Consider the following 12062-nt stretch of genomic DNA (forward strand, 5'->3'; position numbering starts at 1 on the left):
TAATAAGTGTTCTTATTTTCTATCAAAATAATCTTCTTTCAGCTCATGCATGTAGACAACCAGAAACTCCAAGCCATGCCAATGTGAGAGCCATTGATCTACCCACTTTAGGGTACACATTAATATACACATGTCAGCCAGGATTTTTCCTTGCGGGTGGATCTGAACATCGGACTTGTAAAGCTGATATGAAATGGACAGGAAAATCACCTGTGTGTAAACGTAAGTAACTACTCATATGATCAAAAAGTAAATGTGTATGTATAGTATTACATATGCTGTTTACATACATAGCTGGTGTAAACTTCATAATCTTATATTCATATTTAATCGCCATCACAATCAACACTGGTATAACAGTCATTGTCCACTGCTGAAAGAACATGACAACGACAGCAGAAAGGTAATGCTACCCCGTTCTTCTTTGCTATTAAAGAATGACTTTTTAAAAACTACATTATCTTGTTCATCAGAAAAGTTCTCTCTCAGTTGAAAACTGGTATAAAAAAGAAAACTGTGATCAGGATGAAAGAAAAAAGAAAAGAAAATGTGTAAAGTTTTTTTGTTTTTTTTTAATTTTCTGGTGTTTGAGGCAACCCTCTGAATGCCCATGTTCATAAAAAAGACATTTTTGTTAAAGTAAAAAAAAAAAAAAAAAGAATTGGCAAATATATGCAACATTATGCAAACTTGACATATAATAAACACAGAATTTTGAAAAATCTGCCACAGAATTTGCTAACTCTTATCAAAGAATCTTGAAAACTAGGGCCACTGTTTATAGACAATTCACTCATAATCATGTGCATCCAACCTTGTGCCAACTTAGCCCTTGGTGGTGTCCATGCCCAGGGATGAGCTGGAACAAGGCTGGGTGCACATGGCTGTGAGTGCGTGGTCTATAATCAGTGTCTGTGGTTTTCAAGAATCTGTGGTAAGAGTTAGACAATTCTGTGGCAGAGTTTTCAAACTTCTGTGGCTATTATGTGGAAAATTTGTATATTTCATATATTTGCCAATTGAAGTGTTTTATTTTTTTTTACTTTATTATGAAAAGTCATTTTCTGACCTTTCTGACTCTAGTGATTGTATCTGATTTTCTTAAGTTGGCCAAACAGATGTATAAAGTGACGGTAAAAGACAGAAAGACCATTCTCTGCATAGGGAGAGGAATAGTCAGCAGAAAAAAGGAGATGATATTGCCCCTGTATTGTCCCTGGTGAGATCTCATTTGGAATACTATGTACAATTCTGAATACCGCACCTTCAAATGGATATAAACTGGTTAGAGTTGGTCCGGGGCTGGCTACTAAACTGGTCAGCGATCTTCATTCTAAAGCATATGGGGATAAGCGTAAAAATCTAAATGTACACCCTGGAGGAAAACCTAGATAGGAGAGATATGACAGAGACATTCAAATATCTCAAGGTTTCCATGCATAGGAGGTGAGCCTCTTTCAACAGAAAGGAGGCTGTAGAATGAGGAGTCATGAGATGAGGGTGAAAGGAGGTAGATTCAGGAGTAATCTTAGGAAATATTTCTATGATGGTGAATGCACAGACCAGTCTCCCAGTGGAGGTGGTGGAGACAAAAATGGTATCTAAATTTAAGAAAGCATGGGATAAATTCAGGGGATCTATAAGGAGGTGATGGGAACTATAACATTAAATTAATTGGGCGGATGGGCAGACAGAATGGGCATATGGTCTTTTTCCTGCCTTCATGTTTCTATGATTAGAAAGAGAGGGGATGTCAGAATAGAGAAAGGATCTCAAAAGAGGGAAATGAAGAAGAGATCTTAGGAGGAATCTACCTTATAAATGGCCTGTGACCGACGGCCCGCAAATGCGCAGTAGAGCGCAGCTCTACTGCGCATGTGCGGGCAAGGATGTCGATCAGAAAAAAAAAATGGCGGTGGGGCCGCAGGAGCGGGAGGAGAAGCAGCGGCGCCGCGCGCAGCGCGCGGTGCCGCTGCTTCTCCTCCCCAGATCTGCCGGCAGATCTCGGGGGGGTCACTGCCGCGCGCGCGGGAGTGACCCCCCCCGAGATCTGCCGGCAGGAGCGGGAGGAGTTAATGGAGCCGGGTGAGGGTTGCGGGAAGTCGCGCTTACGGCGCCGGGAGGAAATGGAGGTGGGTGAAGGGAGGGAGAGGGGGACTGAGTGAGTGGGTGGGAGGGAGGGAGGGAGAGGGGGACTGAGTGAGTGGGAGGGAGGGAGAGGGGGGACTGAGTGGGAGGGAGTGAGGGAGAGGGGGGAGTGAGGGAGAGGGGGGACTGAGTGAGAGGAGAGGGAGGGTGGAGAGGAGTGGGTGGGGGAGGGGGAGGGGGGTGGTGAAGAGTGAGGGGAGAGAGAATGAGGGGGAGGTGAGAGACAGAGGGATGTAGCCCGTTTTAACGGGCTTTACGGCTTGTAATGTTATATTAGATGCAGGAGGATAGAGGCACAGAGGAAGGAGGGGATAGGGGATTCATGGAGGAAAAGGAAAGGGAATGAAAAATGGAAACATTTGAACATAACAAATGTGATACCGGGAAAGACTGTGATCCATCCCCGGCATCCAGTTTCTGACAGAAGCCAGTCCAGGTCACAGTTACCCAGCAGATCCCATATAGTAGGTCTGTTTCCTGTTACTCACTCTCAGGCTTGGCAATGGCTTTCTTTAATATACCTGGCAAATAGTATTTTTAATTTTATGGACTATTCCTCCAGAAACTTATCCAAACCTCTTTTAAACCCTGCTTTGATTATATCCTCTGGTAACATAGTAATGACAGCAGATAAAGACAAAATGGCCCATCCAGTCTGCCCAACAATATGCTTATGGTAGTAACTGCCGCCTCATGCAAGTTACCTCCATGCATTCTGTTAAGGGTAGTATTTGCCGCTCTGTGCAGGTTACCCTGTACAGAAATGTTATACCTCCCCCGTTCTTCATTTCCAACCTCAGGCCTTTAGGGATCCACAGTGTTTGTCCCATGCTATTTTGAATTAATTTGCTTTTCTCATCTTCACCACCTCTTCTGGGAGGGCATTCCAGGCATCCACTATCCTCTCTGTGAAGAAATGTTTCCTAATATTGGTTCTGAGTTGTCCTCCTTGGGGTTTCATATCATGACCCCTAGACCTATTGTTTCCTTTCGAATAGAAAAGGTTGTAAGTTTGTGCATTATTAATACCTGTCAGGTATCTGAAGGTCTATATTATGTCTCCCCTGCGCTTCCTCTTCTCCAGAGTATACATATTTAGATCCTTCAGCTCTCCTCGTTGGTCTTCTGAAACAGACCCCCTCTACCCTTTTGGTCACCTTTATCTGGACTGTTTCCATCCTGTCTCTATACTTTTTGAGATATGATCTCCAGAACTGAACTTAGTACTCCATGTGAGGACTCACCAAGGGCATATGAGGGCAATATTTTACCTTCCTTTTCCTGCTAGTTAATCCCCAATTTGTTTGTGTGTGATAGAGGCATAATGGCTGGCACCATTTTATCTGTGATGATGCAGGGTCCGGAGCTTAGGGGGTGCTCTGGGCACACTAAGCCACCAGAGATTAACAGCCACAGCTGAGGGGAGGGTATTGAGTGAAGGGCTGGGGGGTGAGGGGGGAGGCCCTGGCCTGAGGGGAGCAAAATTGTAAAAATATAGCAGGTTTCGGGAGGAAGCAGTGCGGCCTGCTCTGAGACTATATCAGGCAATTTCATCTTTTTGTTCACTGGGGCTGCCACGAGGGATGATCAGGGGATGTGGGTGGGTAGGAAGGGGTCTCACCCATTAGTGGAAGGGATCTAAGTAATGAGTATCCATGCTGTTAGTGTTTATGTATTTCCTTTTTAGGTACTTTACAGGTTATATACTATTTATTATTTCAATAAAATGTTTTTTTTTAAAAAGAATAGATCCAGTCTTTCTTGCTCATTACCAGGAATAAGCAATGACTTTCCCAAGTCTACATGGATAATAATGGTTTATGGATTTTACCTCCAAGAACTAAACCAAGCTACATTTTCACCACATTCTCTGGCAACAGTCTAATTGTGTGCTGTGTGCAAAAATACTTTCTCTGATTTGTTTAATTGTGTTACCTATTATGTTCATATAGTGTCTTCTAGCTATAGTTCTGTTTAAAATGATAAATAAAAGTTTCCTATTTAGCCATTCTACCCCACTGAAGGTTTTATAGACCTCTATCATATCACCCCTCAGCCATCTTTTTCCAGGCTGAAGAGCCATAATCTAATTACCCTTTCCTTCTAGGGGGGAGCCATTCCTTCCCCTTTATCATTTTGGTCACCCTACTCTGTTCCTTTTCTGGTTCCCAAGAGAATATTTTCCATTGTTTCCTATAAGAAGTAGGGATGGGCATTCGTCCTGGTTCAGGGAGCCTGAAACCCGAAGGAATTTTTCCTGAAATTTTGGGAAAAATTCATTTTCGGGTTTAGTGCGCACTAATGGGGTTAGTGCACACTAACTCCCCATTAGTGCGCACTAGCTCCCATTAGTGAGCACTAATGAAAAAAATGTTAGTGCACACTAACTTACCCCATTAGTGTGCACTAAAATGAAATTCGGGTCTCCCTGAATTTTACAGGCCCGAACCACAGGAAATCCAAAATTTCCCATGGCAGACCGAAAACAAAGCCCGAACTGATAGGTTCAGGCTTTGCACATCCCTAATAAGGAGTGAGGACAATTAATTTGTAATCTTCTTTTCCTAACAGAGAGCCATTAACATACTTTTTCTTGTATTCCAGCCAATAACACCAGAATCAAATTCAAATAAAAGACTCAAGAAAACGTTTTTAAAAAGTCCTATCATGGTGTCATTTCTTGCTGATTTGAAAGACAGTTTCACAATTAAATTAGCTCATAAATTAGCCTTGTTAGCCTATCATAAGTGATAGGCTAACAAGGCTTGTACCAACAGACTAAAACTCCTCAGAAACCAAGAGTTGATTCTAGATGTTTGGTGGTGGCAGGTATTATACAATAAGGTCACAGATGTTCAGACAACAGCCACATTAGTCTTAGTAGTTGTTTAGATTATTATAAAGCTGGATGTTAAGGCACGAGGGAGAGGAACTGGTAAATACTGGATTAAGTATGGGAATTTACATGCTCATCTACCCAGAATAGTAAAGAACCAAAGAGGATGACCAAAAAACTGACTTGGGAAAGTGTGATAGCCTCCAAGCGGTCAACTGTATTTCTGGAAGCTGGGATATATACTTAACAGTGTAGACCATAATAACTGGGCAGACTGGATAGGCTAATTGGTATTTATCTTACCTCATGTAATCAGCACAGTACACAACAGTACTACTCTTTTTCAAAACGCATCCACTCATCATATTTGACAAAGGTAACGCATAAGTTCCTGCAAATTTTGTTTAAATGTAAACCGATGTGATATGTAAAATTGAACACCGGTATATAAAAGTAAATAAATAAATAAATAAATAAAAATCCTACCTCCTACACAAACATCTCCACACACTAGTCACTCATCTGCCTCCCCACCATATCTCTTCTCCCCATTCATTGCTCTTTCTCACATTCCCTCTCATTTTCACATGTACTCCTAGTATTCAAACACTAAAAAAGAAATTGTATTATTTATTAACCTTCCCCCCCCCAAAAAAAAAAAGTGTTTATATAGTTTCCCCTTCCATGGGGTCAGTTGGATCATTTCCCAGAAAGCTATCTTTTGAAAGTTAGCTACAAGGTACACACATACAAAAGTGCATGCATAATATTCATAGCCATGGGCTGCTGAAAACTGTCTACTATGAGGTAGATATTCTAAGGTGCGCACACACGTCCATGTATGCGCGCTTCACGGCGTGCACACATGGACTTGCCGATTTTATAACATAATCCACTCGTGCGTGTGCGTGCGGCACGCACATGTGGGGGAGCACTTATGCAGTTCCCGCACGGCGACGCATCCCGGCCTTCCCCAGTTCCCTCCCATTCCGCTCCTTAATTGAAGCAGACTGGGAGGGAACTTCCTTACCCTCTACCCTAACCTCCTTTCCCCTTCCCCTCTCCTCCCCAACCACTAAACCCTATCTCCTACCTTTTTGTAATTTTATTTTGTTACATTCTGCTCCGTTGGAGCAGTAGCAACTTGCGTGTGCCATTGGTCTCTTCCCCGGTTCAGCAGCAAATAGCTGCTGTACCAGCCACCTCCGGCCCCGCCTCTCCCTGTGCCCCCTCCCTGCACCTCCCCGCCCCCTTGACCACCCCTTTCCTTCGGCCCGGCACTTCTGCGCATATCGGAGGTTACCCACGTGGCCGGGCCCCTTCTAAAATGCATGCAGCGTGCTCAAGGCCCGGCCACGAGCGTAACCACCATTTTCCCTGCGCACACCTTTTTAAAAATCTACCAGTATATGTCAGTAACTTGCACCATTTATCAATATAAAGCATAGACCATGATGACAGAAAACATTAATATGGCCCATCCACATCTCCTGCTCTGCTTTATAGTCCCTTCCTCTGCCTTAGAGAGCCTCTGTGATGGTCCCATATTTTCCTGGATACTGATACTTTCCTCATCCCCACCATCTTCATGGGGAGGCTGTTCCATGTGTCTACCACCCTTTCTGTAAAGCCATATTTCTTTAGATTATTCCTGAGTTTACCCCCTTTCACTCTTTTCCTAAACAATATTTCACTTTTCTATTTTTTTTTCTTTTTGTTTAGATAAAGGGATCAGAGAAGTTAATGAAACCCTAGCTAAGATTCCAGGTTTGTATGCGGGAAGATTTTTACATTTTAATTACAGGAAATGGATATGTTTTTTTGTGTATGCCATTAGTAATAAAATTATATATTTTTAGCCTTGAGTATGATGAATCTCTGACTAATCATCATGTGCGACAGCTGTCACTGGTACTTCTAGCATAATGTGCTGTATAAAGAGTTTTCTTCTAGAATTATATCCCTGGAACTTACATCATCACATAGCAAATGATTCTGACACAAAGTAGATTACTGTTGAGAATGTTTTCAGTTACAGACATTTTAATATGCTAAGTCTGAAACATTTTTTCATCTAAATTAGCAAGATTTTTTTTTCATGTGGATAATGCTGCCCATTTTGTTACCAAGAAGATTCAAGTGCTCTTGTAAATTTTTAACTGAAATAATTGTTGGCAGATGGACCCCTAATGCTTCTATTTTGCATTCTAAATGCTTTCATTTAATCCCAATGCTCTGAAACCTGCGTAGCTTGAATTTCTTTGCTGATGTGTTGTATAACATCTCATCAGATTTTGTCACTCTATTTGTCTCCACAGACAAATGCATCAATATGATTTATTTTTTTCATCGAAAAATTAAATTCTTTGGGGTAGATTTTAAAAGGAGCGTGCGCAGCCTACATGTACGGGCGCTACCAGGCGCACGCACGTGTACACCCGATTTTATAACTTGCGTGTGCAGCGCACACAAGTTATAAAATCAGGGGTCGGCGCGTGCAAGGGGGTGCACAATTGTGCACCTTGCGCATGCTGAGCTGCGCTGCCTTCCCCCGTTCCTTCTCCCTAACCTGACCTTCCTACCCCTTCCCCTAACCTTTCACCCCTACCCTATTCTAACCCCCCCAAAAAATGTTTATCTTACCTTTTGCGCCTGCCTCCTGGCAGGCACAAGTTGTGCGAGCTGGCAGCCTGCTGGCACGTGACTCTCCCACAGGGGCCGATGCAATAAAATTTGCGGAAAGTGGGCGCTGACTTTTCAGTGCCCTCTTTCTTAGCGCACACATGGGTCCTGCAAGGGGGCGCTATGCAATAAACAAATTAGGGGGTTGGGCTAGCAAGGAGGCGCTAGGGTCGCTAGCGCGACCTTAGCGCCTCCTTGCTAACATGACCCTGCAGTTACCGGCGGTCTGCCGGTTATGAACACTGATGCCGATAAACTCGACATAGGTTTTCATAACTGCAGTCAGCTGGTTATGAAAACCGGCACCGAGCATATCGGCGTCGGTCTTCAAAGCGGCCGGCAGAGTTATTTTTTTCTTTTTTTTTTAACTTTAAAAAAGTACAGAAAAGCAGTTTTTTCTGCTTTTCTGTACTTTTTTTCAGTGCGCTCAGCTATTAACGCCTGCTCCAGGCAGGCTTTAATATCTGAGCGATAATTGTGCGTCTGAGACGCACATTTATTTTTTTGCATTTGGAGTGAATGAGCGCTAACTCATTCACTCCGCGTCAGATGCACATTAAATAGGTGCTAATCCCCCTAATCCATTAGGGGGTAGATTAGCGCCTATTTAACCAACGTCCGAAAGCGGATTAAACAGTGCATTCGGCTGAGCATACTGTATTGCATTGGCCCCACAGAGTGTCCTCTGGCCCCGCCCCACCACACCCCTAGGCCGCCCCTCCCCGCCCACACTCCGCCCCTTTTTGCAAGCCCCAGGACTTACGTGCATCCCGGGGCTTTACACGCGTCGCCGGGCCTTTTTAAAATAGGCCCGGTGCACGTAACCATTTTAAAATCCGGCTCTTTGTGCCTGTAAAATCTTCAAATCAGTTTTATTTTCATCTATTTTAACAAAACATTTAAGGAAAATAAAGATCATATAGTATTTTGTATGCTATATGAGAGTCTTGCAGAACAAGGTCCAAAAGATTTTACTATGAGAATGGTATGAAAGAAATAATATGAATGTTATTCATTTATGGACTTCTATTCATATGAAGCCTGAAAGTCTTGGTCTATTTACACTCTCTTGTCCTTTGTTCTTTTATAAAACTTAATATCTCTAGATTCAAACTGTCTCAACCTGTTCTCAACAGATAGAGAGAAGGTCTCAGTTCCTTGGAAGAAACTCCAGCTGTTAATAGGTCCAGTTATTTCAAATTGACTACACTCGTAATACAATATATGAATACTTGCTCCAATTAGATTTCCAAGATTTATATGTGGGGTTTTTTTTGCCATGTAGAGTACTCAAAACCTATTAGTTCTACAGAAAGTTGCATTATTTTTATAGTAATGCCTTATATTAGATCAACATAAAACAATACAAACTGAATGAAGTACATTAACTTTTGAAACCATCTAGATCTTTCCTTCATATTCTTTAGATATATTGCTGTATGCAAAAGTTTAGGAACCCTGTCATATTATATGTCTGAATTAATCTATAAGTGAATAGAAGCTGACACAACCTTTACATAGTAATTTACCCTGATATTCATCATTCTGCTATAAATAGAGCTATAAATAGAGCAGTATGAAGAGTCGTGAAAAAAAAAAGGGGTGGGGGCAATAATGAGCTGCGGCCGCATCATGGTGGTGTATTCTCTCCTACCATGGTTGCGGCTGCACTACACCCTATTGCCCCCATAGTGCCAAAAGGAAAGGTGTAGTTAATTCCAGTGCTACTGCCGACGATAATGTGTTCCAAATCTGGCATCGAAATTTTTGTAACCTTGCCCAAACCCCGCTCTAACCCCTCTCCTTTCCCTCATTTAAATGTTAAAGTCACGATGCATTTATTGCATGTTATGGCGTTATTGCCTTAATGCATGCAATAACAGTCCATTGCATTTTGATGAATGACCCTGTTAGTGATTTTATTATGTATGTTGATATTGTAAATAGCATTGTTGGGGACTCAATTAATAAGAATGTTTAAATATATATATAAAGATAGACCTTTCTGCAAATTTAGGGGTAGATTTGAAAAATTTGCGCGCACACCTCCATGTGCAAGCGCTACCTGGCGAGCACACATGCACACGTGATTTTATAACATGTGCGCACCGGTGTGCACATGTTATAAAATCGAGAGTTGGCACATGCAAGGGGGTGCACATTTGTACAACCTGTGCGTGCCAACCCCCGTGACCTTCCACAGTTCTCTCCCAGTCCGCTCCAATTTAGGAGCGGCCTGGGAGGGAACTTCCCTACCCCCTATACTAACCTTCCTACCCCTTCCCCTAATCTTCCTGCCCCTAGCCCTATCCTAAACCCCCCAATAGCTTTAACCTACCTTTTGCACCTGCTTCAAGCAGGCGCAAGTTGCGCGTGCCAGCACCCTGCCGGCATGCAATCTCCCGGCACAGCAGCAAATGGCCACTGTGCTGGGTGCCTCTAGCCCCACCCTGCCCTGCCCCCGCACCACCCCGCCCCATCTCCCGGACTGCTCCTTTCAGCAACCCCGGGACTTACACGCATCCCGGTGGTTTATGCACGTAGTCAGGCCTTTGAAAATGTTACATGCATAGGTGTTTTAAAATCCAGCCCTTAATGCATATATTACTATGTATTTACATATTTTTTTAAGATTCAAAATAATTAAACAATGAATATGGTATGTGCAAACAGATTGTGCACCTTTTCAGCACAGCCTTTGGCAGAAATAAGAGCTTTCATATATTGTCTGTAGCAACCTAGGAGCCTTTCTATTCTTACTTTTGGAAATGTTTCCTATTCTTCTATCTCAGACATACTTTTAGGTCTCCTTGCATTCCAAAACCTTCATCTTTCTTTCCTGTAAGTAATTCATGATTGATTTTGAGGTAGGTTTCAGATTATTTTTCTGAAATATCTAACCTCTTTTCAGCTTCTAGGATATGTTAATATTTATTTGAATCCATTCTTTCCACCTGTATAATATTTCCTCTGCCACTAGCTTCCATCCAACATGAAAATGCAATGGATATACCCTCATGTTTAATGGCTGGGAAGGTGTTCTTTTTTTCAAATGGTTCCCTCTTTTTTCTCCAAATGTATCTTATGTGTTTTTCACAAAATTGTTCAATTTTAATTTCATCAGTCCCAAACACTGTGTTCCAAAAAGATTCAGGCTTATCAAGGTTTTGCTTGGTATATTTTTGATGATAAATTTTGTGATAAGGTTGCAGAAAAAGTTTATGTATTTGTTAAAACCATGGCATTGTTTTAACCTGTCTAACTGAAGGCTTAATGAGGCAATCAAATTATTGGGACTTACTAACATTTTTTTTAAGTGATGAATCAACTGGAACATTGTTCAAACATTTGCATATGCCATATTCACTTTTTAAATATTTTCAGTCTATTAAAAATTATTAAATAAATAGTAATTCTGTATTAAACTATTAAACAATGTATAAAAATGTTGGTTTAATTTTGTATCACACAGAGGCTAAGGCCTGGATTTTCTAAGTTGCAGAACTTAGAAAATCCGGTGGTAATGGGGGGCGGGGGGGGCCGAAGTGGGGGGCGGGCCTGCGAAAGCCGACAGCGATTGCACCACCGCAGTGCTATCACTGCCGACTTTCACAAACCAATAACGCCACCATGAAAGGTGGTCCTATTGGCTGCGTAACTGATGGCGATAAGGCTCCTTACCTTTTTGCCATCAGCGGTATCTTCGGGGCATCCGCCCTGGTGCTGCCCCGACTCCTTCCCTTCCGGTGTAGTCGCCACCAGAACCCACCCCAATCTAGGTATCGCACGTGAAAATGACCCCCAAGTCAGCCTTTGTTCATTGAAATATACAATTTGACCATGAGAGCCTAAACTTTTACACAGAACTGTAAGAGGTGAATTTTCAAAGGAATTACTCAGGTAAATATAGCAATTTTCAAAAGTCATTTACTCACCTAAAGTATACTTATGCAGGTAAATCCTATGGACAGTTCAATGGCATATATCGTAGCAATTTTCAAAAGCCCACTTACATAGGTAAAGTGCATTTACATATGTAAAACCTATTTTAAGTGCATACATGCTTTTGAAATTCAGGCCCTTACTGTTTATGATCATTTTTGCAGAATTCATATGTTGGTACAATAAAATGTTATCTGCAATGAATATAGTTGTCTCTATGACCAAATTAGTTTCTAGAATGCATAAAGCCATGTACACACAATCAAAAAAATATTATAAAATAGTACACAGTTAATCAATATAGTGTAAACTAAATAGAAATGTGTGCATTAAAAAGAAATGAAACCAAAAAAGTAATAAAACAGAAAAAAAATGAAAAAAAAAAGCTTTCTGGCTACACATCCCGAATCATAATTTAGCAAACAACTCAGTGTTCATCCATTCCTGATGTGAT

The 12062-nt window shown here is 41.8% G+C and overlaps 1 protein-coding gene across 1 annotated transcript in view; it reads left to right on the forward strand.

The window, feature by feature from the left end:
- CSMD1 (CUB and Sushi multiple domains 1) overlaps positions 1–12062 on the forward strand; it is a 4035193-nt gene that overhangs the window by 3956595 nt on the left and 66536 nt on the right. Inside the window, 2 exon segments of the mRNA XM_029596871.1 lie at positions 43–222; positions 6707–6751. Coding sequence (XP_029452731.1) covers positions 43–222; positions 6707–6751 — 225 coding nt within the window.

The sequence above is a fragment of the Rhinatrema bivittatum genome, chromosome 3, assembly GCF_901001135.1.
Source record: "Rhinatrema bivittatum chromosome 3, aRhiBiv1.1, whole genome shotgun sequence".
In the NCBI taxonomy this organism is placed as follows: domain Eukaryota; kingdom Metazoa; phylum Chordata; class Amphibia; order Gymnophiona; family Rhinatrematidae; genus Rhinatrema; species Rhinatrema bivittatum.